Source organism: Electrona antarctica, assembly GCF_951216825.1.
Source record: "Electrona antarctica genome assembly, chromosome: 18".
Lineage (NCBI taxonomy): Eukaryota > Metazoa > Chordata > Actinopteri > Myctophiformes > Myctophidae > Electrona > Electrona antarctica.
This window is the reverse complement of record NC_136799.1, coordinates 21,465,618-21,493,069: the sequence shown is the minus strand read 5'-3', so window position 1 is coordinate 21,493,069 and position 27,452 is coordinate 21,465,618. Positions and strand designations below refer to the sequence as shown.

General features: G+C 41.4%; 1 protein-coding gene across 6 annotated transcripts in view; it reads left to right on the top strand.

Moving 5' to 3' along the window:
- Positions 1 to 27,100, top strand: part of sash1b (SAM and SH3 domain containing 1b) — a 67,700-nt gene extending 40,600 nt beyond the window's left edge. For 3 of the 6 annotated variants that reach the window (XM_079528337.1, XM_079528338.1, XM_079528335.1), the window contains exons 2-20: positions 8,042 to 8,167; positions 9,386 to 9,436; positions 10,155 to 10,204; positions 12,522 to 12,562; positions 12,828 to 12,914; positions 13,080 to 13,195; positions 14,271 to 14,372; positions 17,559 to 17,691; positions 17,891 to 18,327; positions 19,116 to 19,190; positions 19,558 to 19,701; positions 19,863 to 19,995; positions 20,411 to 20,580; positions 21,896 to 22,102; positions 22,434 to 22,584; positions 23,590 to 23,721; positions 25,189 to 26,093; positions 26,564 to 26,695; positions 26,854 to 27,100. In XM_079528337.1, coding sequence (XP_079384463.1) covers positions 8,042 to 8,167; positions 9,386 to 9,436; positions 10,155 to 10,204; positions 12,522 to 12,562; positions 12,828 to 12,914; positions 13,080 to 13,195; positions 14,271 to 14,372; positions 17,559 to 17,691; positions 17,891 to 18,327; positions 19,116 to 19,190; positions 19,558 to 19,701; positions 19,863 to 19,995; positions 20,411 to 20,580; positions 21,896 to 22,102; positions 22,434 to 22,584; positions 23,590 to 23,721; positions 25,189 to 26,093; positions 26,564 to 26,695; positions 26,854 to 26,922 — 3,261 coding nt within the window. In that variant the 3' untranslated portion in view covers positions 26,923 to 27,100. Of the gene's footprint in view, positions 1 to 3,664; positions 3,771 to 8,041; positions 8,168 to 9,385; positions 9,437 to 10,154; positions 10,205 to 12,521; positions 12,563 to 12,827; positions 12,915 to 13,079; positions 13,196 to 14,270; positions 14,373 to 17,558; positions 17,692 to 17,890; positions 18,328 to 19,115; positions 19,191 to 19,557; positions 19,702 to 19,862; positions 19,996 to 20,410; positions 20,581 to 21,895; positions 22,103 to 22,433; positions 22,585 to 23,589; positions 24,955 to 25,188; positions 26,094 to 26,563; positions 26,696 to 26,853 lie in introns of those variants that run through there. The other 3 variants (XM_079528339.1, XM_079528336.1, XM_079528340.1) reach the window with 3 other exon arrangements.
- Positions 27,101 to 27,452: the final 352 nt, after the last annotated feature.

Genomic DNA, 27,452 nt, shown 5'->3' with positions numbered 1-27,452 from the left:
GGCACTGCTTTTACAGAGTGTACCCATCAGCTTCGCATACCTTCCTTCCTTCCTTCCTTCCTTCCTTCCTTCCTTCCTTCCTTCCTTCCTTCCTTCCTTCCTTCCTTCCTTCCTTCCTTCCTTCCTCCCCCCCCCCTATCTCTCTCTGTCTCTCCCTTTCTCTCTCTCTCTCTCCCTTTCTCTCTCTCTCTCTCTCTCTCTCCCTTTCACTCTTTCTCGCTCGCCTAATTTTTTGAGTGGTGCAAACCACTCCAACAACTGGCTTTGTTAGTACCTGTGTGTGTTCGTGCCTGTACGGGTGAGCATGGTTGCTATGGTTAGACGTCACTGACATGTAGTTGCACCACTCAGTTCACACGGGTGTGATTTATTTTGGAACATTACACTCTGAGTTATGGGGAACATTGAAAAGTATACAAAAGTATAAAGTCTGTACCAGTGGGCTCCTGATGTGCCATAGTGTCATAGTAAATCAGTGTCATACATATTCTGAAGAAAACCTGGAGACTTACATTCAGTAATTGGGTCTTATGATCAAAATAAGAATATTATAATGTTATGTACTAAAAACAAAATCGAACATTTTCCACGGACAAGGGCATGTCTTTGTCACAAACACATTTGTTTGTGTACAGACATATTGATGCCCTTTTCAGCTGCCAGTACTACTGATCTGGAGCTACACGGAACGCACAGTGCAGTCCAACCGGAATGAGGTGTGCATATAGGCTCTGTATAACTGGGTTAGTCTTACTTACAGAAGGTGAAAGATTAAAGAATAGACAAAGAAAAACAGGATTTTCCCACCCACATTGCAGACTTACCATGTGGTTATCAGAGAAAGGGGTCACCGCCCATAAGACCTCCTTAAGGAGAATGTAAAGATGCTGCATTTGTTTTGGAGTAGAAAGGAGGAGAAAATCCCATCAGTGTGTTGCTGTAGTTTTTACACTGAATGATACTGTTTGGTGTAATGTACAGTTGTACACTGTTGTTCACTGCTGGAACAACTGGTTAACACTGTTGCCTCTCAGGCCCTTTTTCATCAAAATAATGTTGGTTCTAGGACTGGTTCCATTCTAGATCCTTGGAACCTTGGTGCTTTCACGTTACCGTCCGTGAACCGGCTTGTGTTTCAACTTTCCACTAGTTTAAAGCGACATTGTAATTAGGGGCAGGAGTCCTCAGTTGTCCCAGGTTCGATTCCAGGCCTGGCCAGCAATGTGTCGAATATGACCCGTCAAAATGGGGGACATTTTAACTTGAAAGGGCAGTTACAGTTTCATTTTTCTTTCTGTTGATTTGAAATAGGGCTCTTATTTGGGCTCTCATTTGTTTATTTCATCAGCAGGGGTGAGGAGGATGGATGTTTGAGATGCCATTATTAATTTGGATTATTCTTGATGGGTAACTTGAAATAAACCTTGCCATTCTGAGTCATCACTTGGTGTCACCAGGGCAGTAAGAGTTGCTATTTGCTGCCACCTGCTGGTTATTGTTGGATTAAGAATCATTAAAAGAAAAGTTGTTCCATGTACTGTTATTTTAACAGAGGTAGACAGAGTTAAGCCTACTTTTATCAACTTAATTCACTCTACTTTGTTTTAAAGGGAATGCAGGGTGAAGAGAGTGAGACAGGAAGTATGGAGGGAGGGCCAGAGAGGATTATGGGTGGATGACAACAAAGATTAGGAGTCAGACTTGAACCCACAAGTTTGGTAGTGCTGGATAGCCTGTATGCCTTTGCTCTCTAAGCAGTTGTGATACTTTGATGTTGGTCTACACATACATTCCTGAATATACAGCATTGGTTGGTTCAGATTCAGTAGGTAATTCTCTCTCTCTCTCTCACTCACTCACTCACTCACTCACTCACTCACTCACTCACTCACTCACTCACACTCACACTCACACTCACACACACTGTGTGTGTGTGTGTATATATTGCACTTTATCCTTTGTTGTCTCCACCAGGCCGAAGGCATGGGGAGAGAGTATGTTTTGCACTCCGTCCGTCCGTCCGTCCGTCCGTCCGTCCGTGTGTCCGTCCGTCCGTGTGTCCGTCCGTCTGTGAACAGCTAATCTCCGGCACCGTTAACCCGGTAGATGCCAAATTTTGCACACACACTCCCTGGATGCCAACGATGAACCTCTGCCCCAAAAATTTCAGAACGGCCTGTTATAGCGCCACCAGGAGGCCGCTTTGTGCAAAACAAGTTTTTGGACAGTACACCTACAGATTTTGTCCAAACATCACGCAAATTGGTACACAGTCTCTCTAGAGCCATTCAACGAAACGGGTCTTTCAGATTTCTCAGACTCCATCCTGATTGGCTAAGATTGGCTTCCAAAGTTCGCAGGAGTGCTCAGTTTCAAACAAAATGCTGCAAATCATGAACACATCGTGTGATTTCCGTGAAATTGCGCACGCACATTCCCACTAGGCCGAGGAAGAAATGCCACATGAACATTTTCAACTCAGCCTCATGGTGGCGCTATAACTGGCCGAAAAGTGTTTTTACCTCCAACTGCACGGATTTGTGGATAACTTTGTATGCCAACTCCCTAGAGGCCAAGGAAAAACCTTTGCCTGGAATTTTTCACATCTGCTCTTTATAGCGCCACCAGGAGGACGACATATGTAAAGCACATTTTCTAATATTACTCCTTCAGATGTTATCTGTTGATTGCGGTGAAACTGTGCATGCATATTCCCACTAGGCTACTACTTGACAGTTTTCAAATCAGCCTCATGGTGGCGCTACAACAGGCCAAGCCGTGTCACACACACACACACACACACACACACACACACACACACACACACACACACACACACACACACAAAACATGTTTATATTACTCCTAAACATTTTGCCAAACATCACACACTCCTATCCTCCTGGTGGCACTTTTTCTAGTATTCTTTCTCATTTGCTGAGTCATTCATTAATATACACTTCCTCTCTTATTTTATTTATTTATTTGACAGGGACAATGCTCATAATCAACACGTCAGTTTTCACATCCATGTAAATGGGCCAGAGTTAGCCAGAAGCTAATTTTCATCTGTAGTCCCTGAGCAGGCTCTTTAAATGATGATAAAACTATCCATACAAAAACACATACAACAATAAAACTATCCATACAAAAACATACAATACAATACAGTACAGGAACAAATAAACATTGTACAGGGGACAGAACAACCGTAGAGTGATCTTAAAAGCACACAAATACTTAACCCAGAACCAAGCACCTTTTAATTGTGTATCGTCTCCCTTTCACTCTTACATACACTCTCCCATGTATGTAATGTAACACACATACAGTACAGACTAACAGACACGGTTGTGCGCACACATAATCACTCTATATTCACACACGTGTGCATGCACACAACACAACTAGCCACAGCGGCACACATACACTGCACATGTGCACACACAGACAGATACACACATTAATTTTAAAACTCAGCAGAGGTGGTGGTTTATTTGAACTTGTGAGTCAGCCAGTCCCTGTGGGCTGCAGCTGGAGAGAGTGTGGGAGCCACACCCAAAGAGCTCCATCGTCACATGTGGTTGTCCCCCTGGCAAAAAAAAGGAAAGAAAAAAAGAAACTCAGATTTATGCACGCTGGACTCCCCTCCCCTTGACTCCGGCGTGCATTGTTCTCCATTCACTGAGCTGAGTAAAGTTTCAGTGAGTTGGAACTGAGGAACCAGAACAAGACGTTGCCTGTGTATCTTAGCCAGTCTCAGGCTTGTGGTAAGTGTATTTTTATGTTTTGCCTGGGCATGAACCAGCTGTTACTGTGCTGCTACTGTAGTTTTATCTCATTGAGAAACATCTTCATTCAGCATTTAAAATGACAGCCATAAAGCATTCACTACAGGCTTTTGTTGTTGATATTGTTGCGCAGACTTGATGGCTGTTGGTTGTGGATTAATGAAGACATTCAACTCGAGTTCAGAGTTATAGTTCTCAATTTGTTTTGTTTTACAACTCCCTGTCAACGGTGATCGTTAAAGTAGCATTAGTACCCATTCACAGAACCTTGACATTGACAACTTGGCATTTTTCTCTGTTCAATCGGAGTCTTACATTGATGCATTCCACTGAAATTAGATTAGTGGGTGGATCGCCAAATGAATGACTGGGCTATACCAAAGGAGACATACATGTGTTTAATAAGGCTGATTAACATTCAATGATGTCTGTTTGAATTGCATATAATACGGGCAAATTTAATTACCGGTACATGCAGAAGTTTCAGTTGAACAGCGTTATATAGAGCTAACCCTGTCTGGCATAATCGCAACCACATCAGCCCAGATGTGCCATTCCCACTGGTATCATTCCTAGCAGCCCTGAGCCGGGTAGAGTTTAAAATCCTTGCTGTTTGTTTTAACATACTTGTTGCACGCACCAGATGGGTGGATTTGATCCGATTAAGATTGCATCAGTTAAGTAAGTTGTCAATCACAGAAGGTGTGATTCCATGCAAGGTATCTAAACATTCTGGCACTTGGGTGTGTTACTTATTTGTCAACCCCACCTATCTGCTTCTCTAAGTAAGTTAAAATGAAAACCACAAACTCTTAAGTTCTGGACCTTGATTCTTGTTCGCTAAACGGAGGAGACAAGACGGATGAACTGTAAAAACACTCATTAGACTTCTGGCCTCAGGGGCACGTGGATCTTTTGTCTGCCTCCGAGATGCTGCTCAACCCTAACCCTAATCATTGTCAGGAGAGAAACGCAACCCCACACTCTCCTTTTCAAGCCTCTCGGCAGAACAGATATGTCTGTGGTTGATGGATCATGCCTCAGTTTTGGTTTGGAGACCTTTAATCTGTAGAAGAAAAGTATATTGATGAATGGGGAGGTTTTTGAAAGGGAAGTTTCTTTTTAGAGCATTTTCAGAGTGAAAATTCAGGAGGGTACTTATGTTGTATTTCATATTGCAGGAGGCCTATTTTATTAAAGGCAGTTTATTTTGACTGCTGATTGTAATGGCTTTACAGTATCTATTGTATAATGCATACACACAATGTACAATTACAGTTAAGTATACACACTTATCCAGGCTGACTTACTAAGTGCAAGATTAAACAGGGTAATTGGACAAATAAATAGTGTGCAGAAAAACACCCATGTCTAACACCCCCCAGGGTGGTTGTGTCACATGTTCTGACCACAAAGGCCAATGATGTAAATACATCAGACAAGGTGGATGTGGCCACAGCTGTGGCACAGATAAACAGGGATGTACAGTACACTGTACAAAGAGCTGCTCATGTTAATCAGTGACAATATGACGCAGCACCACTGTTTGATTTATTCAATATTTATGTAGGGTGGTTCTCTTTGCTAGGGTGTATATACAGTGCACAGCATGTCTCTAGCATGTCACATTTTTCACTTGAAAATCTGCCTTCTTCAGAGAGCAGCAACAAGATCATATGACAAAGTATAAATTAATAGTCTTTAATAGCACCCGGGGAAATGCGATGCCATGTGGTCTAATCACAATAGGCTGTTTATGTGGCACAGTGGCAGTTTGAAGACTTACTGCAGCTAGGCACAGTGTTGTCCTCATCATCCTCATTTATGGACTGGCTGAAAAGACAGCCAGATTTTCATGCAGCGTTCGACCCTGGGGCATGTCATTTACCAAATGAATGGTCCCTCTTTTCTGGACTGTTGAGCCAGTCACTGAGCATCATACCACGAGACAAGTGAGCCTACAGTATTACTATTCACAGCGGACCACTGTTTTGAGCAGATGCATTTGCATACCTACAGGGAACGGCATGAGGGAGATAATGATAATAACTCTGTGTGGTACAGTTTATGGACATGCTGCATGCCCATTCTTCCATTACTGACCAGAGAGACAGACATACTATTATGCTGCTTCTGTTTTGTCAATCAGCTGATCCCCTATTAAGCTGTTAAACAATGTATTATAGCATGATTTACACACTATAATGATCTTCTGTACTGTAGCTGCCTGATCATTGATGACTGTAGATAAAGAGAGTGTTCAGAAATGTGGAATCCTTCACATTAAAAGAAAAGGAAATGCAATGAATTTGAGTTAAATGTTTAATTCAGTAGCCTTGAATATGCTCCAAGATACTTTAGTTTTGAAGAATGCATCTGAAAGGACATATTGATCACTTGGTAATAAAAGACAATCACATCATGTAATTTGGTTATCTGAAAGCTACTGGGCTATTTTAATTGGACAATACTATGTGGAGATTTCTTTACTTTACAAATTATTTTATATTTATATAGAATATTGTCAACGATTACATGTGCTTGATTTAGACACATACCACTTCACAACCAAACGGAATTAAACACATCTCATCCTCATGCTTAATATATATTGTATTTCCAGGTGTGGAATATGGATATAGTGTTGTACATGAAGTATTCTGGACACTCACAAAGGTCACTGGGTTCTAAATCCCCTCAGCAAAAGATGATATATCACTTATTGTTTTCGTATGACTCCCACACACATCCATGATGTGCCATAACAACACATCAGGTAGCAGCACAATTGCAGGATATTTCCCAAAGTTTGTAGGGACTGAGACGTTTTTCAGATGGTGTCAAGACAAAGGACACACGTGTGATTTATGGAGGACTGACCCGTGGGCAGTGTGCTGTCGTGATATACGGTAGACTTAACCCACTGGCCTCTTGACTTCCCTGCTGGTGACTCCTGAAGTGGACCCAGCGAGTGGGCCATGGCTGCGTCACACAGCACTTCCCCTGTCCCCGAGGGTCACGTCTTTAGTAGGCCTAAGGAGAGGGTTCACTGATCAGGAAGAATAGGGGTCCGGTGAACAGGCACAGTGCGTCAGAGACGCACAGAGAGATCGTTTCAGTATTTCTATGTTTCCTGGGATTGCTGGGGGTGACTGTTGCTTAAAAGCATTGGATTATCTTGAAGATGGTCATTATATCCTTTTTTGATTTGTATCTGTTGGAGTTGCACAGTAAAATCCTCCTGTTAATTTAACTGTGTACAAATGGAACTTTTCTGATCCGTTTGGTTAATTTTATAGACTCAGAGTTATACATTTCTACGTCTCTCATCTCAGTGTTTCCTTGTGTGCTGTTGATGTTGACTACTGTAGCTAGAGGAGTTGGCAAGATTAGTATTTGTCGAATTTTTCTCTTATTTTATTTTTGCTATATTGGTTTGTTGGTTTTATCATAAATGCTTTTGAGGATTTTTTTTCTTGACTCTACAATAGTCATAAATGACTATTGTAGAGTCAAGAAAAAAAATCAGAGAAACGGATGATGATATGCGCCAATTGAACATGGAAATATTGTGCATACACCATATGTTGCTGTTGTTGCTGATAGTATCTTAAACACACAGAATCTATTCTGGATATTTGCTTTGTTTTGTTTGAGACCTTCGTTGCAACATTGTTGAACCCAGAACAGTACAGTAGTGTATTATTCACTGAGACCCCCTTTCCACCGGTTGGGAACCGGTTCAGTTCAGAACCAGTTTTTAGTCCATGAGCCAGACCTCCAAAATTGGAACGTTAATTATGAATCGAGTGGGCATAACCATACTTATATTAAATTGTTTATAGGATCAATATAAGTAAATTAATATATGATAACCCTTCCACAGTAGTAGCTTTTTCATATATATATATGCATATTTTCCTATATAATGCCTAATTTGCATATTTAAAATTTTAAGATTTGGAAAACAATAAATCATTGTCTTTGTTTAAGTAATCAACTGGGGAAGTTTCATGGTGAAAACAATTTAATATACCGGTAGGTATGGTTTTGCACACTCAATTCATTCCAATTTTGGAGCTCTGGCTCATGGACTTAACCTGACTCCGCCAGATGGGGCAGCAGAGGGTACACTGGGTTCCCCCATGGACCAAAAAGAACTGAACCGGTTCCCAACCGGTGGAAAAGGGGCCTCAATGTTTTACCTCTCCGATCTTCACTCATATGAAACTCTTGTGTTTTCTTGGCAGGATGGGTCGTTGGGTAACATTGATGATTTGGCTCAGGAATACTCAGAGTTCTACGGCACCTCAGTGAGTGACGTCTGTGCAAGGATGGAGGAGATACGCAAACGTAAAGTGGTAGATGCAAACATGGTAAGTAAGGTTGGTTTACTTTACACTGTTATATTATCCAAGTGGTTCTCACACTTTTACATTTCAAGAACCGCCAGTTTGACATGCATTAGGCCACATTATCTACACTGGTTCTCATTGCCAAGACCACCAGGGTCGGTAATTCTGAGAGTTCAATTACCACCAAAGATTCTACAGTGTATTGAACACACATGAACCATATAGCTTCCCTATTCTGAGCATGTCATAATAGGCGAACATTTGGTGAAAATGCCAGAGCTTGTAGATCAGCTATTTTTGGCAAGGAGATTTGGAGTGGAGGGAAAAAAGGTGGAGGCCAAGTATACACCCCTGGGGCACCCCAGTAAATGAAGTATATACTGTAGGGTTTATGTGGTTGAAAGAAAATTGACATTACAGTTTACAGACGGATTACAGTTTAATCAGCAAGATTATTATTATTTTTTGTATTGAAATGCCCTTTCATAATGTGTTTATTTACCTTAAACCACTTAAACCGTAACCAGTTAAACCCTCTATAATTAGTTGACTGGGATGCCCCAGGGCTCCGTTAGGTCCCCTAGGATTTCTCTCAACACCAAATCTCTCACAATGTGAGCTTGTAAATCTATTTTTGCTGAATGCTCGCCCCTTGGGTTCATGTGGTTAATTCTGTCTTAATGTCTTGATGCTTTATGTAAATTACTTTGAATTGCCTTGTTGTTGAATTGTGCCATACAAATAAACTTTGCCTTGCCTTTGTGATACTGGGACTGAGACATTGACAACTTGCCAAATTTCACCGTATATAAACCAACGCACATGGACACCAGGGACCTCAAGTCAGACAGTCCTAGACCTACTGTAGGAAACATGTATTCTGACTACTATTGACAAATACCATGGATGTATCATGGTATCATGGTGTTTGTATCATTTGATACTGTAGATAGATATAATGCAAATCAAAAGGTTATCAATATATACTATCATTTTATATGAAGGAATTCCAAATACACCATCAAACCTGCCTCTTTTTGCATTTCATACCCAGTGTGTCCAAAGTAAAACTTTTTTGTTAGCAGCACTGTGTGATGTTAAGGACGTCAGCAGCGATACATACACCTAGTATTACTCCACAGTACTGTGGCTTCGGTCATCTAAATATTATGTCTATTTCAGCACTATGATGACACTATAATTTACTCGTCCACTTCCCACTGCCTGTGTGTGTTTCAGGGAAAGGTTGACTCAGTGGCCACATCACTGCAGCTCCGCTCACAGATCCAGGTGAGTAGCCCTGCCCCGGCCTCATGTACTGTATGTTCCTTTGAGCCTGATTGGTACGGTTGCATGGTGTGTCTCGCACCAAAAATCTACACGATCACAACGTGTCACAGCGCGACACGTTGTGACCTTGTAGATCTACTATTTCTGGTGCGAGACACAGCCACACCTGCACACCACTACGTATAAATCAGGCATTAGTCCCCAGGAGAAGTTACTTCCTCTCTCTGACTCACCCAAAATGATTCACCCTGACAAGAGGACCCTGACAAGAGACAGTTGGAAGTGCCTTGTCATGATTTGTCCCCAGGAAAGCTCAGATGCCGAGTGAGAGAGAAAGGTGCCCTTGAGATTGTCCCCCCTCAAATTTGATGACACACATCCGGAGTGAGATGATAGAGGAACGTGACCCCTGGCATGTGTGATCATCTGTTGCAAAATGAGATATGAAATGTCTGAATTCCAAATGTTCAAAGTAAGAATAGGACTGTTGTGCTTGTGTTTACCAGGCATGTATCTGGCACTGGTGGTATCCAGAGTGTGACTTGCATTCAGTTCAATAACAGGAAGAAGCAACATTAACACAATTACAAGAAAACTGAACAGTAGCACTCTCTTCTTGTGTGATGTGTTGTGGAGATGTGAACAAAATGAGACTGGCAGAAGGTTAGTTTGTTTTGTGTCCATACTGGACCTCATTACTGTGGTCCTGCCTTCACAGGAGTCGCTGGGTCTCAGTAGCACCATGTCCACTCCAGAGACAGACAGAAGGTAAGATATACACCATCGTGGCTTTCTCTTAAAAAAACATTAATCAGGAACCTGTTCATTGTTTTGTGAATAAATTGTTTTGTTTTTTTTACCAAATTGTTAATACAATAGAACTACAGTAACACATCTGCAGTGTTTAAAGGTGGTCTCTCTGCTCTTCTATTGACAAATTAAGACCTTGTGTTCTTGCTTTACAAGTGGTGTTGCCTGAAGCTCAAGGAGCAATATCTCCCTTGCCCAAGCAGGAGTTCTGTTTTAGCTCAGTAATCTCAGTTCTCTGGGAGAACTGGGTTTGAATCCCAGGAAGGACATCATTCTAAACTGCAATCCAGCTTTAAGTAGGACTGTAGAGTCCAGTGGAACAGTATTCTGTTAGTGTATGAAATGACTAATGTTAGGAACTACATTATGGAATCTTGCACTGCATATTGGTTTACATCCGATAGTAGGCTGTCCACTCCTGTCTTACTATAGTGTCTGTACATATGGTTGCAATGGCTGAGAGGTAAACCGACGAGATAAGGCTCTGGTGGGATTATAGCCAGCACCAACTACACCTGTGGGCACTTTTATTTTGGTAAAGTAGAGTGTTCCATTTGTACACGCTCAAAGTTACTGACAAATGGATGAATTATTAACACATTTTGGTTTTAAAAGCAGCATGAAAAACAGAGTTGAGCAGGATCAGTGAGGACAGGAGTACAGACCATGCCAGCGTTTAAGTTAGCAGTAGTGTACAAGTGGTTTTGCTGAAGAGAATCTAAACCACCAAACCATTTCTGGGCATAATGGAGGGTTCCTGACATTTTTCTTCCCATATGCAATATAATGTGTATATAGTACTGTTGACTTGGGCTTTTAAGAGGACAAACTAGGATTACACTTTTATTATCAGCTCATCAGTATGAGGACACGTGTGCTTCTCAAACTTCCTGCTGCCATACAGTCACTTTTAGGAAACACCCCCCACTCCCCTTCCAGACATCCTTCCCTCTATTGTTTCTTTTGATGGATTTCGAAGATTAGTCATATTTTTGTCATTGGAAAGTAGACTAAGAAAAAGAGGGAATATAGGTCATGAATGACTAATAACAGACATATTGATTTGATTAAGTGCCTTAAAGGGCCAGTGCACTGAAATTATTTGCATTTCATAGTCTATTGTATAAGTGTGTCTCGTGTCACATTCACATTCACAAAAAGTGTATAAAGCTGTGAGAAGCAACCACGTTTTTTTCCTCTTCCCCCCCGTCTTTTCCTCCTGGTCATTTCAGGCTAAATGTGCTTTCACAAGTTGTTTATGAAAAACTGGAGGCTCATTTACAGTACATGTTACACTGGCCTCTTCTACTGGTTACTGGCATCAGCAAGTGTCAGCTGACACCTGATGACAGAGAGAGGATGAGGGGGGGAAGAAAGGGAAGCAGAGAGGCAGAGAAAGAGAGATGGACACGGAGAGAGAAATACTGACAGACAAACGGGCACAGAAAGAGGGAGAGAGAGAGGGGGCAAGATAGCATGCAGATCATTTGAAAGGTTGTTTATAGAAACAGATGGTCTGAGATGCTCTCATCATTGTGTTGGACTGCCCCCTTGTGGGACACAAACAGAATGAGGCTGATGGCCACTTCCCACTAGCTTCAGCAACAAGTGTCAGCTGATGACAGAGAGAGAGGGAGTGATATACGACACAAAGAGAGAAACCAAGATACAGTTTAGTTAGAGGGAAATAGAGACAGTTAAAGATATAAATAATGAGGTAGAGCTACAAATGCAGAGAGAGAGAGAGAGAGAGAGGAGAGAGGAGAGAGAGAGAGGAGAGAGAGAGAGGAGAGAGGGAGGAGAGAGGGAGGAGAGAGGGGGAGAGAGAGAGAGAGAGGGAGAGAGAGAGAACGCAGGGAATGCAGGGGCCACGTTAGTGCGAGTTGAGCTGTAAAACCCCAGCAGAACGTGAGAAAGACTCCATTGTTCTGGTGATGGCTATAGTGCACTGACCTCTGTTCATCAGCCAAGAGCACAGAGCTTTTTTTTCCTCTGTTTTGACTGCTTTGATTTTCCTTTTCTCTTTACAACAGTATGCAGCTAGTGTCATGACGGATAGTGCACCATTGTGATTGCTTGTTTTTTTGTTTTGTTTTTTATGTGAGGGAAGAAGGGAGATTACATAAAGATGTTGATGGAGATGGTAGGATAGAATAAAATGAAGAAAATAGTATTGGAAAACAGGTGGGACAACATATTTGAATTTGACTTGTGTTTTTGATTTCCTTTCATCTGTTCCAGTTCAAAACAAGTAAATATTGTCTGTGATTCGTAGGTTCCCCGTACACAAATCCAGCTCTGATGATGGATCAGGGGGTAAGTATAGGTTTTCTGCTACTTTCATGTTATTATAATTGTTTAGAGAGCTGTTAGTTAACCCACACTTTCTCCATTATACCTGAGAGAATGGATATAATGAATTGTTGCTAAAACTTCTAGCCTATAGTCATTTGAAGAAGCTAAATTTGTCTTTGCTCTAGTTTTGTACAGTATCATAACTTATTATATTTCCTTATTTTATATTTTCAGTTACATTTTGTGGCCATGTTGCATCATGCACTAAATACAAATGTTTGTGTAGGAAAGTGGGACGGAAAGAGAAAAAACAAGTCTTTTTGGCAGAGTTTCCGTAAGTCGCAGAAGGCTGTCGTGCGTCAGACTTCAAAAGGTATGTTTAGTCAAAAGGAAAACACTTATTTAAAAAGTAAATGCATAGAAATTATGTTTTCGGGGGTTGATGTTAATAACCTCTAAATTGAGTGCTTAAACCCATTAGCTCACACTTTACCAGTACAGGTGTGTATTTGTAACCCCCCTCCCTCCTCCCTTCCAGCAGGTGACGATGTTGGCTTTGTGGCGAGTGAGATCACCATGAGTGATGAAGAGCGTATCCAACTGATGATGATGGTGAAAGAAAACATGATCTCTGTGGAGGAAGCTTTGGCACGGGTACAAATATCTCCTTCCCCATATTAGTGGTGTCATGTGAAAACCAGTTACTGCAATATATCTGTCTTTTTCCTTTTATGAGATCCTCTTGTCACTGCCTCTTGGCATTGTTAAAGCTTAATTTATACAACATCGCATTATGGTGGCATTCACTGAAAAGAACAGATGTTTAAGCTAACATCCCGTCACATCACAACATATTTATTTGTTTATTTACTGCTGCAAAGGGACAAAGGTCTTGCTTAGCCATTAACCCCTGGCATAGAAAGTTTACCTGACTGTACCTTTATATTTCTTGTAAAAGGTTTCATATCCAATAGGATAGTCTTACTGAAATAAAGAAAGACTGTGAAAGACACATGTTTTTATTTTATTTTTTATCTGATGACAGCTGTTATGTATATTGTCTAGGGCTCATAAAACTTTAAAAAAAAGAAAGAAATCAAAACAACATTGGTCAGTAATGTGTACTGTCTCAAACAACCCTGAGAAGAGATGCTGTTATGTTAAAACAAGTGATGAAGTAACCTGAACCTGAATGTACAGTTGGAGGCCATCGATATTGTCCTTTTCTTTTTGCTGAGGTTTGCGTGATCTGCGCAAAAGGACAGTTAACCTATTTTGGGCGGGAACCCCTTTTGGTGTTTTAAACATTATGTTATAATTTAGCTATTGAAAAATAGCAGATCTACAAGCTCATAGCGCGCCACCGAGTGGCGCGCTACGAGCTTGTAGGTCTGCTATTTTTGAAAAATCGTGAAAATTTAGAAGGATTTTTTTCAGGATTTAGAAGGATTTTTAAAAGTTTTGAGGTCAGGCCTAAATGGGTCAAATGATAAGGGACAATATCGGTGGCACCCAACTGTAACTTTGTGTTAATAGGACATTTTGAGGGCTTATTTGTTTTGGTAATCATTCTTTAACCATCCATTTGAACAGAAATACATTATCAGCTGTTCAAGGAACAATAGGCTACCAGCTGGTACAGCGCAGGAAGTGGACTGTACTGTAGACCTGCATCATTCACTGAGATGTTCACAGACTCTCATTGTTTTGCTTGCTATTCTGTTTGCAGCTGAAGGAGTTTGAATCTCAGAACAGACAGACCTGCAGACCCGAACCAACAGAATGGACTACTGATCCTTCCAGTCCCACAAACGAGCCTTTTAACTGCAATGTAAGTTTGTTTTTGTATGTCGTAGTAAGAGCCTTTTAGATTTTTTTTATACTGAAAAGGGCTGCATTATTCAGAAATCTTTTCTCAATATTGTTACTGTGATTATTATGCGATTACTATCCAATCTGTAACTATCATGTCCTTCGCAAGTGATAAAATGTTTACCTTAATAGAGCACACCTACTTACTCAGTAGACTGTAGGCCTACCACTTTTCAACTTTTCAAGTGGTCATACCCTACCACAGGATCTACAATTCTCAAATTGTGTTGGTTATCCTCCAGGCAGCCAAAGGCCAGAGATGATATTTTCATCCCTGTCTGTCCGTATGTCTGTGTGTCCGTCTGTGAACAGCTAATCTCCAGCACCACTGGACCAATCAATGTGAACATGTCACTGGATTCCTTGGATACGCAACTCCCACACACGTCATTTAGCATTTATTTCCAAAACTCACTTTTTGCTACTACTCCTGCAGAGGGCACATTTCTAGCTCTATTGTATTAACATACAACATACAAAATAACATGCAAAATAACATTGAATTCACCAAACATTGTGGAGCTTGTGGAGCAACAGATTTGAGAATATTTGTTCTTGGTTTAAGTGTTACCAGATCACCTGAACTGGCTTGTCTAGTCATATGGTTATGTCCGTCTCTTACGTACAGTACAGTATACTGCCTGTTCAAATAAATACTGGGGTTTTTGTCCATTGTCCAAAGTAGTTCTTTGTGACTCTATGCCACAATACCAGATGGACTTATTTTTATTTAAAGAGCAGTAGTTGCTATTGTTGTTTTCATTTTATTCCTTATTTATGCAGGCAGGGAGATCTTATAATTGCATTTCTTTCATTTTATGTATTTTTAAAACTGTCCTTTCTCTGTGTAATTTGAAACTACAAAAACAATCATTATTCTATAACACATAACTATTTGAAACAATAGATGCTGGGATATCAGGTTTTAGATTTATTTCACTCATTGTGATTACATGATGGCATTTTCATATCGTTCCATGCCTAGTTGCAGTCCAAATGCTGAATCACTACCTCGGACATGAGTGAGTGAAGAGGCAGCGCTTTACCAGTGCCAAGGCTGCTGCGTAGCTGTTGTCTTCTCTCTCGTGCGCGCTCTCGCTCGCTCTGTCCTGGCTATGAACCGGGGCCTCTTTAAAGCCATGTTGCACAGGCCTTCTCCCAACTCCAGGGCACGGGGCAGGCTCCTATTCATCGCTGTCAAAGCGCTAACCCCCTATTGTGCTGTGGTGAGCGGGTGGATTCAGCACAGAGCCCTGTTATGCCCGCCACAGCTCTTTTATGCTTAGGTGGGGTGATTAGGGGGCTCAGGTTCAGAGCACATTTTTCAGATTTGTCTGGATGGCCTCAGTGTTTCTCCTCTCGCTGTGTGTTCTCCGGCCCTCTCTCTCTCTCTCTCTCTCTCTCTCTCTCTCTCTCTCTCTCTCTCTCTCTCTCTCTCTCTCTCTGTTACGTATTTGTATGTAAGAGAGATGTGATTATGCTCACTCTTTTTCTCTCACATCTTTCTCTCTCTCTTTCTCTGATCTTTTTCTCTCTCCTCCCACACACAGTCTTTCATTTTACTGAAAGTCTCTGTTTACCATCTACAATTCTACATGTAACTGTATTACAGCGCTCTATTCCTGACCTTTTGACACACTTTGAATTTCTGTTCTCTCGTGTGTACGTTCCACTATGAATAGCTCATATATGTCTGGATCAGGAGATGAACGTGCTGCCTTCCTGTACGCATGTGCCTTTTTCTGAGACCTGGGTATACTGTGAAAAGCACGCGTCACTCCCACTGACAGTTTCTGACAGATACATTCACATTCCCCTCTCTTCAATCAAACCTACTGTACAGTACCCATGCTGTTAATTTGCAAAGCATTTGTACCATTTTATTCAACCTGTGTGGTTTACCAGACGGATGGGAGTTTAAACATTATGACACTGGTTGTATGGCCGCCGCCCTAGAAAACCCCACCCAATTGCCATGTAATATATAAATCCCCTTTATTTGTTGTCAGGGTTTTTCCAGGCTCTCCTTCAGTCTCTTGAGCAGGCCTCCAACTGTGTTGGTCTTTATCTCAACGAGACGAAAACTGAATACGTAAATATATGCAAATCTAACAATAACCACATTATAAAAACACTCCTTTGAAACAGGTTGGTATTTGGGTTCATATATCCTCTTCCCAAAAGGACTTTCAAACTAGGAAGGGTATGGCCTGGTCAGCCTGCAATGACATGCATAACATTTGGTCATCCCAGCTTAGTAAGAAAATATTTAGGACGACCGTTGAGCCGATTCTACTCTATGGCTCCGAGACATGGACACTTTCAAAGAAATTAGAGAAACGGTTGGATGGCCTTCTAATTAGAGCGCAAAATCTGTCTTGGAAGAGCCACCCATCGACTAATCTTATATACGGCAACCTTCCCCGTATTTCTTCACTAGTCCGATCCAGAAGAACACAGTTTGCCGGCCACTGCTACAGAGCTGACAATGACGTTATATCTTCCCTTCTTCTCTGGAATCCTGCCTCAAAGCAGACCAGAGGTAGAAAACTGTTGTTCCCTGATGTCATCGCTAGGGGCACATGCATCAGTAAGCAGGAACTGGGGATGGCAATGAAGGACCGGAAAGTCTGGCATGGCATTGTGAAATCCATGATCTCGACCGCGGTCGAAAAATGATGATGATGATTTTCCAAGTTTATTTGAACATACCTGGAATTTGTCCACTACATTTACCCATCCTAACTATTAGGAGCTGTGGATGCTATTAATACAGCACCCAGGAGGGTCTTGCTCAGTGACAATTAGACACTGGACGATTCCCAGGCAGGCTCTCTACCCACTCTGTACTGTATATGTGCACTAGTCAAAGCGTCTCACGTTTCGGGATTGGACACAGTCACACAACCCATTTGTTTACCCATGTCACATTAGAGTAAAATATAGCTGGTTGGCGATGTTCATGAACAAACGTTACCTCATTATGAGTAATGTGTATATTCTCTCATTTATCACCATTCTGTAAATGGGGAATTTACATTAAGCTTGTGTATTGTGCTATTGTTAATAATAACATAGGACAACTCTCAAACGTCAGCTCTCAGATTCTTCTCACAAACCCTTTTCCGTGTGTTCTTCATGATAGCCGTGTGACCTGTCGGACGACGAGCAGGAGGAATCGGTCACATTTAGGAGACTCCACAAACTAGTCAACTCCACCCGCAAGGCCAAGAAGAAGCTCATCAGGATTGATGAGTCTAAGAAGCCTGGATCAGAGGGTACTTACTGTACTGTTGACTGCATGTAATATTGAGGGAATTATCATGGTTAGGCAATCGGTCACATGATGGAGAAGAAAAGTAGTTAATGGCATTGACCGTAATCACATGGCGGCCATTTTGCCTTTACATCATATTCGGTGATGACCGAAGCATAGTATCATTACATGTAATCTATCCTGTCCTCTATCCCTAACAGAGTCTTTGAGTGTTGAGGTGGATGCTGCTGCTTCCTTCTACTCCGGGGTGCAGAAGAAACATGTGACGTGCTGCCAGGTGGACTCCCTGGCTGCGGCCCTGCGTGATCAGTTGACCTCCGACCGTGACTCGGACAGCCTGACCGCCGCCACCACCAGCACCACCTCCCCTTCCTCCAGCAGCCTGGACACCTGCAGCAGCCACAAGATCTTCAGAGTCTTTGGGAAGAATACCAGCAGCAGCAGCTCCCTCAGCCACCAGGAGAAAGGCCTTGGAGAGCGGACCAGGGAGCTGGGGTTAGGGGGCAGCGGTTCTTCTCTCTCTGAGACAGAGATAGGGTGCACTGGGGAAGGTGTGGAGGAGGAGCCCAAACTGGCACGCTCTGTCACTGAGGGAGAGCTCCGCCGGAGGGCACTGAGTCCTCTCAGCCAGCATGGGGTAAGTACTGTAGAATGAGAGGAGCTAGGAGAAGATTGAGGATAATAATGTGTAGTTAGTAAGGTGGTCATTATTGGAGAATAAACTCCAATACGTATACTTCCAGAGCAACGTAAATGGAGGCAGAACACTGGTCTATTTTTCATAACATTGGAGTGCCATCTGGAAATCACAAAATGCCTTGAGTCTGCACTTTAAAACATTAATTAATGCTATCAGAATCAAGTATTCATCAAAGATGTATAAAATAAAAAATAAATATATGGATGTTTGACTTAAAGGAGAATTCCATACTAGAAGGCTTTCTTACCTTTATTTGTAGTTGTTACGTCCCCAACAAAGAGGTCCAGGTGTTATTTTGTGCAAAAGCGCATTATTGGCTATTTCCCCTACCATAAGCCCTCAATGAATTGCATTGAATTGAATGGGGCTATGGGGTGTTATGCTAATTTGCTTATTTCCATCGCTCAAAAATCTAATCACTTTACTACTTATTTCGATGGAAATAAGCGAATTAGCACAAAAACCCAACCCCCATTGAGGGCTTATGGTAGGGGAAATAGCCAATAATGCACTTTTGCACAATATAACACCTGGACCTCTTTGTTGGGGACGTAACAACTACAAATAAAGGTAAGAAAGCCTTCTAGCATGGAATTCTCCTTTAACAAGAATTAGCCTACCTGTTTGATTGAACCATAGATAGCAATAGTAATGCCAAATAAGTAAGTCACGTCATCATCCCAGTGTATTCATTTCTTACAACGAGAATATCCTCTGTTTCACAGAGAACCTGCAGTTTTGGAGGTTTTGATCTGACTAGCCGGTCACTGCACACAGTCAACTGTGACTGTGATAGCTCTGTAAGTAGTCATTCATTTATACCACGGTTGAGGCCAACCTTGCATTTTGGTTGGCAAAACGGGCATAACATCAGCATTCTAGTACAGTCGGTTCTGTGTACTGTATGTTTACCATGATTTGTGCAGCATTTAATTGTTTACTAAAAGGAGCAAAGATACCAGGGAGGCTGGCATACCTTACCTAGATATACATTTAAGTTACTGCACTACAGACTACCTGTGTTCTAACGGTAATGCTGATATCTCTCGACAATATTTATCTGTTAGCTAAGCAGAGCATTTAGGCTATTGTTTTTTTTTTATCTCTGTCCGTATTATGCTTGTACCTCATTTTGTAATTTGTTCTTGTTTCTCATTTTCCAATCAGAACAAAAACATTGTAGGCATCCCAAGAGCCTGCGTTAAGTCTCCACCAATGTCCCGCATTTCTTTGGGCAAAAAGGTCAAGTCTGTGAGAGAGACCATGAGGAAACGCATATCCAAGAGATACCACTGCTCTCTCTCTGAACAGGTAGATCCTGTGTAATTTTGCTACACACATAAACTGCCTACACTGTTTTATTTGACTTTATGTAGGAAAGAAAAAGATGTGACATGCTGGAAAACAGTAACCAGTATGAAGAACTGTTGTGGCGCTGTGGTAGAACTAAGCATTCTTTCTCTGTCCTGTAGTCGAGCCCTGACCACATATCCAGCTGCCCCCAGTCACCCCACACTGAGAGAGAATCTCTGGGAAAATCCAAACTGAAGCCAGGAGGGTCTGTGGAGAGTCTTAGGAGCTCACTCAGTGGACAGAGTTCTATGAGTAAGAGAGAGAGAGAGTTTGTGTGTGTGTGTGTGTGTGTGTGTGTGTGTGTGTGTGTGTGTGTGTGTGTGTGTGTGTGTGTGTGTGTGTGTGTGTGTGTGTGTGTGTGTGTGTGTGTGTGTGTGTGTGTGTGTGTGTGTGTGTGTGTGTGTGTGTGTGTGTGTGTGTGTGTGTGTGTGTGTGTGTGTGTGTGTGTGTGTGTGTGTGTGTGTGTGTGTGTGCGCGCGCGCGCAACACCCCCCCCACACACACACACACACACATTGATGACTCCTGTGACTCCCTGCAATTTCGGTACAATAAAAGCTGACATTGACCTACAAATTGGTACTGTATGCATGCATGCTCTGTGACTGTGTGTGCAGCACATCCAATGACAATATTCAGAACGCCATGCGGTTGGTGCTGTCTGCAGGTGGTCAAACGGTGGGTACCACTGACTCCTCCAACAGCAACAGGGAGAGCGTCAAGTCCGAGGATGGGGAGGAAGATGAACTGCCTTACAGAGGACCTTTCTGTGGACGTGCTCTGGTCCACACTGACTTCACTCCAAGCCCATATGACACAGACTCACTTAAACTCAAGGTAAGGCAGTTCAGAAGTTCCAATAACAAATATTATATGGGTCTTTTTACATTGGTTCAATTTGGGGACACATCCCTGTGAAAGTTATACTGTGTAACTTAGCTTTTTGTGTGTATTTAGTTATGTGGTCATTACAGTATCGGGGGAGTCACAGGCCTTAAGGATTAACCTGTGATGTCATGACATACTTTTTATTTGTGTTTTTTCTATTCACTTGATCATTAAGGTCCACAGAATGAGAGGTCTGCTCTGCCGGAAACATCGCGAAAGTAGATGTTTTTACTTTCGCGACACTCCTTGGCCTAAAAACAGCGATAGCCGTGTCAGGGGCAGACACCAGCAGACACTTGTGTGATTATAATGGTATTCAGATACGTGTCACCCATTATAAAGTTCTTGAATGAAGAACTTGGTAATCTGTCAATTTGGTTGATAAATATCACTTAAAAACACAAACTTCATATGTTTTGGTCTTAAACCACATAGTTTGAATAAATCATTGGTATCTTACGTAAAACCCGTCATTTGATCAGCTCTGAGGTAGCCACTATGTTATATTATTCTATGATTTATCCGTATATTCATTATTGTAATATAGTCTGGGCTAGTACTCATCAGACCAAACTTGAGCCATTATACCGTCTTCAGAAACGAGCTGTAAGAACAATAAGTTGTGTACATCCAAGACATTCGATTAGGTGTCCTCAGTGTTTACCAAGTGAACCATCTTCAAATTGGTCTATTTGTTCATGGCTCACTGGGGAAAGCCCTTCCCACTCTATTTGGGTATCATTCTCAGGTTCATAATTATCCAACAGGTAGCTCAAATCACCTTAGACCTCCAAAGGCCCGTACGTCTCAATCTCAGTTTAATATAGGCTTCAGAGGGTCTAAAATATGGAACTTTACATCTATGGCAATTGTCTTCCCATACGGTCTGCTAAATTAACCTGGTCTCCTCAATATTTTCCTATAGAGGTTTTACTGTTTGATGACTTCTGTCTATTGTGATATGTTCTTTTTTTTTCTCTCTCTGTCTCTGTATTATATCTGTCTTCTAATGTTTTAGATCTGCATGTTCAATGTGATGTAGTTATTGTGAGAGATTTGCCTGTGAATGATTATATATAAAATACCTTATTTTATTTTGGAAAAAGGTGCACACTATAACTTGAAGATCTTTCGTACTGCCCTGATTAGTAGGCTAAAACACAATGCCACCCACATACACATCACCTTCATGACATACCCATTCCACTACTCTAGCATTAATCTTTGTGAACGGTCAGTATAATTAGTTCCTCTGGTTTTGCAGATTGGAGAGGTCATTGATGTCATCAGCAAGCCGCCAATGGGTACATGGATGGGCCTGCTAAACGGGAAAGTGGGCACCTTCAAATTCATCTATGTGGATGTCCTGCATGAAGAGGTGGCAAAGCCCAAAAAGACCCGCAGGAGGAGGAAGGCCCGGCAACCCAAACCCACCTCTGTGGAGGAGCTCCTTGATCGCATCAACCTCAAAGTAATTAATGAAGCCAACAAAGAGAGATATAGAGACATAATGGATTTTATTTTCCTGGAAGGAAATTATTATGGCACATAAAGAAATAAGAATTAACCACTTACTTATTAAGCCATGTACATGAAATAGACACGTTTGTAGATCTTCTATTTTAGCTGTTTTTGAATATTTGGAAATGTATGAATTGTTGTGGATTTATTTGTAGTAGTACATTTAGAACATTATTGAACATTTTTTCTTTTTTTAAATCTTTCTCTATAATAACATTCCCAAAAATAGGGATGCCAGTGTTGTGTGGTTTAACATCCTCTGTGTTCTCTTTCCTCCACAGGAGCACCTTCCCACATTCCTATTCAATGGCTACGAGGACCTGGACACCTTCAAGCTTCTGGAGGAAGAGGACCTGGATGAGCTGAACATCAGAGACCCTCAGCACAGAGCTGTGCTGCTCACGGCTGTGGAGCTGCTGCAGGAGTATGATGGTGGGTCTGAGACGACAACAACATACACATTTAGTTTCATAACTCATTCATCCTGTTTTCGGTGGTACGGTAGCTACAAATCGGGTATGGTTGAGTTTCAATTCCTTCTTTTTTTTATTATTATTTCCGTATCAGCTGGAAAATGTCTGCATTTTAATACAACAATGCACTCACCAATTAAGTATCTTTTTAAAGCAAGTACTACAGTGGTCGTCGCGATGCGACGCATTTTGAGCTTGTAGATCGGCTATTTTCAAAAGATTTTCATACAATTGAGTAATTGGAATGGGACATTCTGTATAATGCCTACTTTTACTTTTGGTACTTTAAGTACATTTTGATGCCAAGGTATGCGGTTAGGCGCAAGCTTGGTTCAGGGAGCAGGACGCCCCTGCCATGCAGAGTCAAACAGTACTTTTACTTAAGTAAATTTGTAATTCCAGGCTTTTACTTCTAACGGAGTACTTCTATATTGCAGTATTGATACTTTTACTTAAGTAAAACATGTGAGTACTTTTTCCACTACTGCCAACGGGTGAGAATCCAGCAGGGGTGTTGTGTCCTACTGGTTGGTGAGGGTATCTACTCAATGAGGGAAACTGGGGAAGATTGTGTAAACATCTGCATACATGTTAGGTTTGCTCCCTCCGTTGAGATCCTCCAGACTTATAACCTCAGTTTTTATATTTACAAGCCTTTGAATCCCTCTCATCCTGCACTTTTTATGTTTGATTTTATGTTTGATTTTATGTTTGATTCCCTGGTGAAACTAATAAATAAAGCGTGCAGGTGATTCCATCTGTTTTGGAGGAGGCACGTGGTTGTCACCTCTGGAGAATTTTTTAAATGGCAACAAAACTGCACGGCACAATTCAGTGTAAAATACAGCATTAAAAATACAATTCAGCGTAAAGAACTGCATAAATACAACCCAATATAAAAGACAACAGTACAAGGACGAACATGTGTTGTTGACCTTGGAGGTGCTTCTGTTGTGCCTTGCAGGTAGCAGTGACCCGGAGCGAAGCGGCCAGTCTGGAGGCTCGCAAGAGAAGCTGCTCCTAGACAGACGTGGCCTTTTAGGCGACTCACCGAGGGACTCTGGCTGCTACGAGAGCAGCGAGAATTTGGAGAACGGTAATGACAGCCTGAGTCGCCTGTGACCGGATCACTGTCCTCCGCTTCTGCCCTCCTTCGTCACTAAGGACACCATGGTCTTCATGCTTCATGCTTCTGCCCTCCTTCGTCACTAAGGACACCATGGTCTTCATGCTTTCTGCCCTCCTTCGTCACTAAGGACACCATGGTCTTCATGCTTGAGCATTCCAAACCAAACTTCAGTTTTTCATGCTCTTTCGGAAAGCCTCTTTCCCTGCCGCTCATGCATATGCAACTTTCATTTTTCCCACCTCCTCGCATAACTTCCTTTTTTTTTTTCTGTCAGTCATTATTTGTTCTGTTTCCTCAGCATTGGATGGAAAAGGATGTCCTATTATCCGTGCCCTCCCATCTGCTTCAATTCATTTGAGATACTAAGGCCTTTCGTTCCAAAAATTACCTTCTCGTTTGTGATTCGCAAGGGATGGTGGTGCGCGCTTTTCTAGATTACCCACATCTCAGAATACCTGTACAGTTTCTGTGTAGAGCTGCCTGTAGGTCTGCTTACACAAATACATCTGCTGTTGTGAATCGCGTGGTGGTTTTTCACGTTTGCTGAAAGTGACTGTTGAACCAAGGCGTGATGAAAGTACTAGTTTTTAAAAAAAAGAAAGAGAAACTGAACATTTAATTAACAGTAATTGCAGTACTTATTTACTGTGAAAGCTTGCTTAATCATTCTTTTTTGTGGTTGTTTGCATTGGTTTACGTCTTGGGAAGAGAAAAAAAAAGTTTAAGGTTATGCTTACTGTATAATCGAAGGCTCTTGTGAATGTTAAAAGGGCATGTGGGGAATAGCATGATGTCAGAGCTAGTTGCTTATGTTTCCCCTCTTGTATAGATCTTTCAAAATTCTGCTGTTTTGTGTGTATATTTTTCTAGTTCAGTACTATATAATGTTGAGCAATATTTTATCATGTGCCTGAAAACTGCATTAAGCAGACCAATAAAAACAACTTTACTAAATGGTATAACTATACTTGTTGAAAGGTGGCTTTTTGTATCATTGTAAAATGCATTGAAACGCATAGTGAGGACAACCTTGACAATACAGTCTGCTCTGATATAATTAATAAAACTGTTATAAGATAAAAGTTCAAATAACACTAGCACTTCTGATTGAGGTGTAGATTATTTGGTCTCAAAACAGTCCTGAAGTGTGCTACTGTCATAGTTGAGCGTGAGGAATAAATTGCTCAATGCTTAACCAGACTGGACTACTCGCCTGTTTCCTGTCTTGTTTTTTCTTTTTAAGTTTTTTAAATTTTCATTCATTCATTAGTCATTTTCTTCTCACATTTTCCCCCATTTCCTTTCACATCAGTTAATGATGTATTTTCTTTCCAACACTAAGTACTGCACTATAGCTCTATATTCTTCCATCAGGTACATTTACAATACATTTAAATATGCATGATATGCACACGTTGCACTTGTTTATTTCAGGGAGGGACAAAAAGACATCTTCCTCCATGAGCAGGTCCTCGTCTGGTTTTGAATCAAGCCATCTTCCGTCCCCAGAACAACCTTCCATTCCCTTGACCTCAACCCTGACTTCGACCTCTTCCCAGCCGACTAAGACCTTCCTCCAGAGCTTACCGGGACACCTGCCCTGTACCATACCCTTCTTAAGACCCCCTAAGGGCAACTTAAGTCTGCTATGCCAGGGTAGGACTCAACCTCCATATGGAACCCTAGCCAGGAGTCATAGCTGGGAAGCACTGGGAGGTGTTAGTGAAGTGGAGACTAGGCAGCTAAGGCTTTGCCACTCCCTGGGAAGCCTCCACACAAACAAAGATGTCCAGAACAGAGGACAACTACTTATTATCCCAAAGGATCGGAAGGTTACACATATCAGCATTTATATGCCTGAGGAGTCCACGCAGCGCATGTTAAATCCTCAGAGACATTCAGAGCGCAGGATTCAAATATCGCAAACATCAACTGCTTTATGTGGTGGTTTTCCTGGAAGTTTGGAAGTGGATTTACCAACGGCACCTGTTCTCACGCCCGGGCAGGAAGAAGAATCCCCATGCACACCCCTAAAATTACCTCCCGCAGTGCAGAGAGGACAGTCCAGTCATCCTGTAGCTATGCTTCCATTATCAAACCCATGCAGAGAGCCATTACCAGTCCACATGAGCCTTGCTCATGACATTCTGTGCACAAATACCTCTGACACCATCTGTTTGGAGGGCAAGAGAAATGTTTCAATCTCAGCACAATATGAAGCCCACAGGCTGAAAGGACAAAAGAAAATGTCTGTCAAGTCTGTGAACCTGGAATGTCATCTGGCGGAAAGACTTCAGCTGCAGGGTATTGATCTGACCATGGAACCCTTCTCTGACAAGGTACTGTTTTGCAAAGATGAAATAGGCATTGAGTTAATACATTATTGTGGTCAAAAGCTATTTTTATTTTGAACAGGTGGGCCTTTTAAAGATCCTTTGCTTAAAGTTAAGTGGAAGTTAAAACCAAGTTTGGAGTCATACATTACTATCATATCACTATTAGTGTAGTGATATGTAATCCAATCTTTGAACACATATCATTGTGTGTTAGAGGGAATATTTCTTACTTTAATTACACATTCCATATCACTATTAGTGATACATTCCATATCACTATTAGTGATATGTAATCTAATCGTTGAGCACGTATCATTGTGTTATAGAGGGAATATTTCTTAATGTAATTACACACATTCCTAGACATTATTTTATTGGACATCATTAAAAGTGGAACCACTGAAGACTGTGTTTTATGATACTACATCAATCCAACTACAGTAGTAATTCACACAGCTCTATCCTGTTGACAGTATGGCAGATATGGGATCCCCCAGTCCCTGATTGAGATGTTTTCCAGTGAGCTGGAGCAGCCTATAGAAGAAACTGTCTGTGCCATGGACCAGCTCAGAGTTCAGCATCTACACAAGCAACACCGCCTGGCAGTGAGTGACCCTTAAATAAAATTGAATGAGGTTACGGTTGGTGGGAGATAAAGAAACCAACTATATAAGGGTTTCACTACACTGGTACAGTAACTAATATAGTATTATGTTACATGGTTGATCTGTTTTCCTTCGTCTTTCTATCACCCCTTCTACAGGTCCCAATAAAAGGTTTGACCAAGGCATGTCACATGTTGGAGTCAAATGCTCATCTGAGTGGAATATGAGCATGGATGGACTGTATATACCGGTTTGTAGAAACCAGAAGATGGAAGCTTGCAAGTGTAAAATACTGTAAATGGACTAAAAGTGACTTCCAAGTTGCTGATAATGATTTCTGAAATTCCTTGTTACAGTTTTACAGTAGCTTGCATTGCAACAGCCAATTAAAATGTTAGGGAGAGACATTGCCTTATATTATGGTCTACTACTGGACATAATGTCTGGGGGATGTCAATCATATCAACAGACATTCATTTTAAAGATATTTCAAGATTGTTACGTCCCATATATAGATATACAAGACTCGGAGTCAGATTCTTGGGTTCTGGGATCCTCGTTTGAATCCCCATTGTAGCAACAAGACAAATATAAATCATGTTGGTTTACAAAAAATAATCACACTTGCTGTAAATCATTCTTAGTAGTAAATACAAATTCTGAAAACAGGTGTTTTTTAATTTCTTATTCAAATAAAAAAATAGACACATCAATCAAACTTTATTGTCAAGTTAACAAAATTACTGGTACAAGTTAG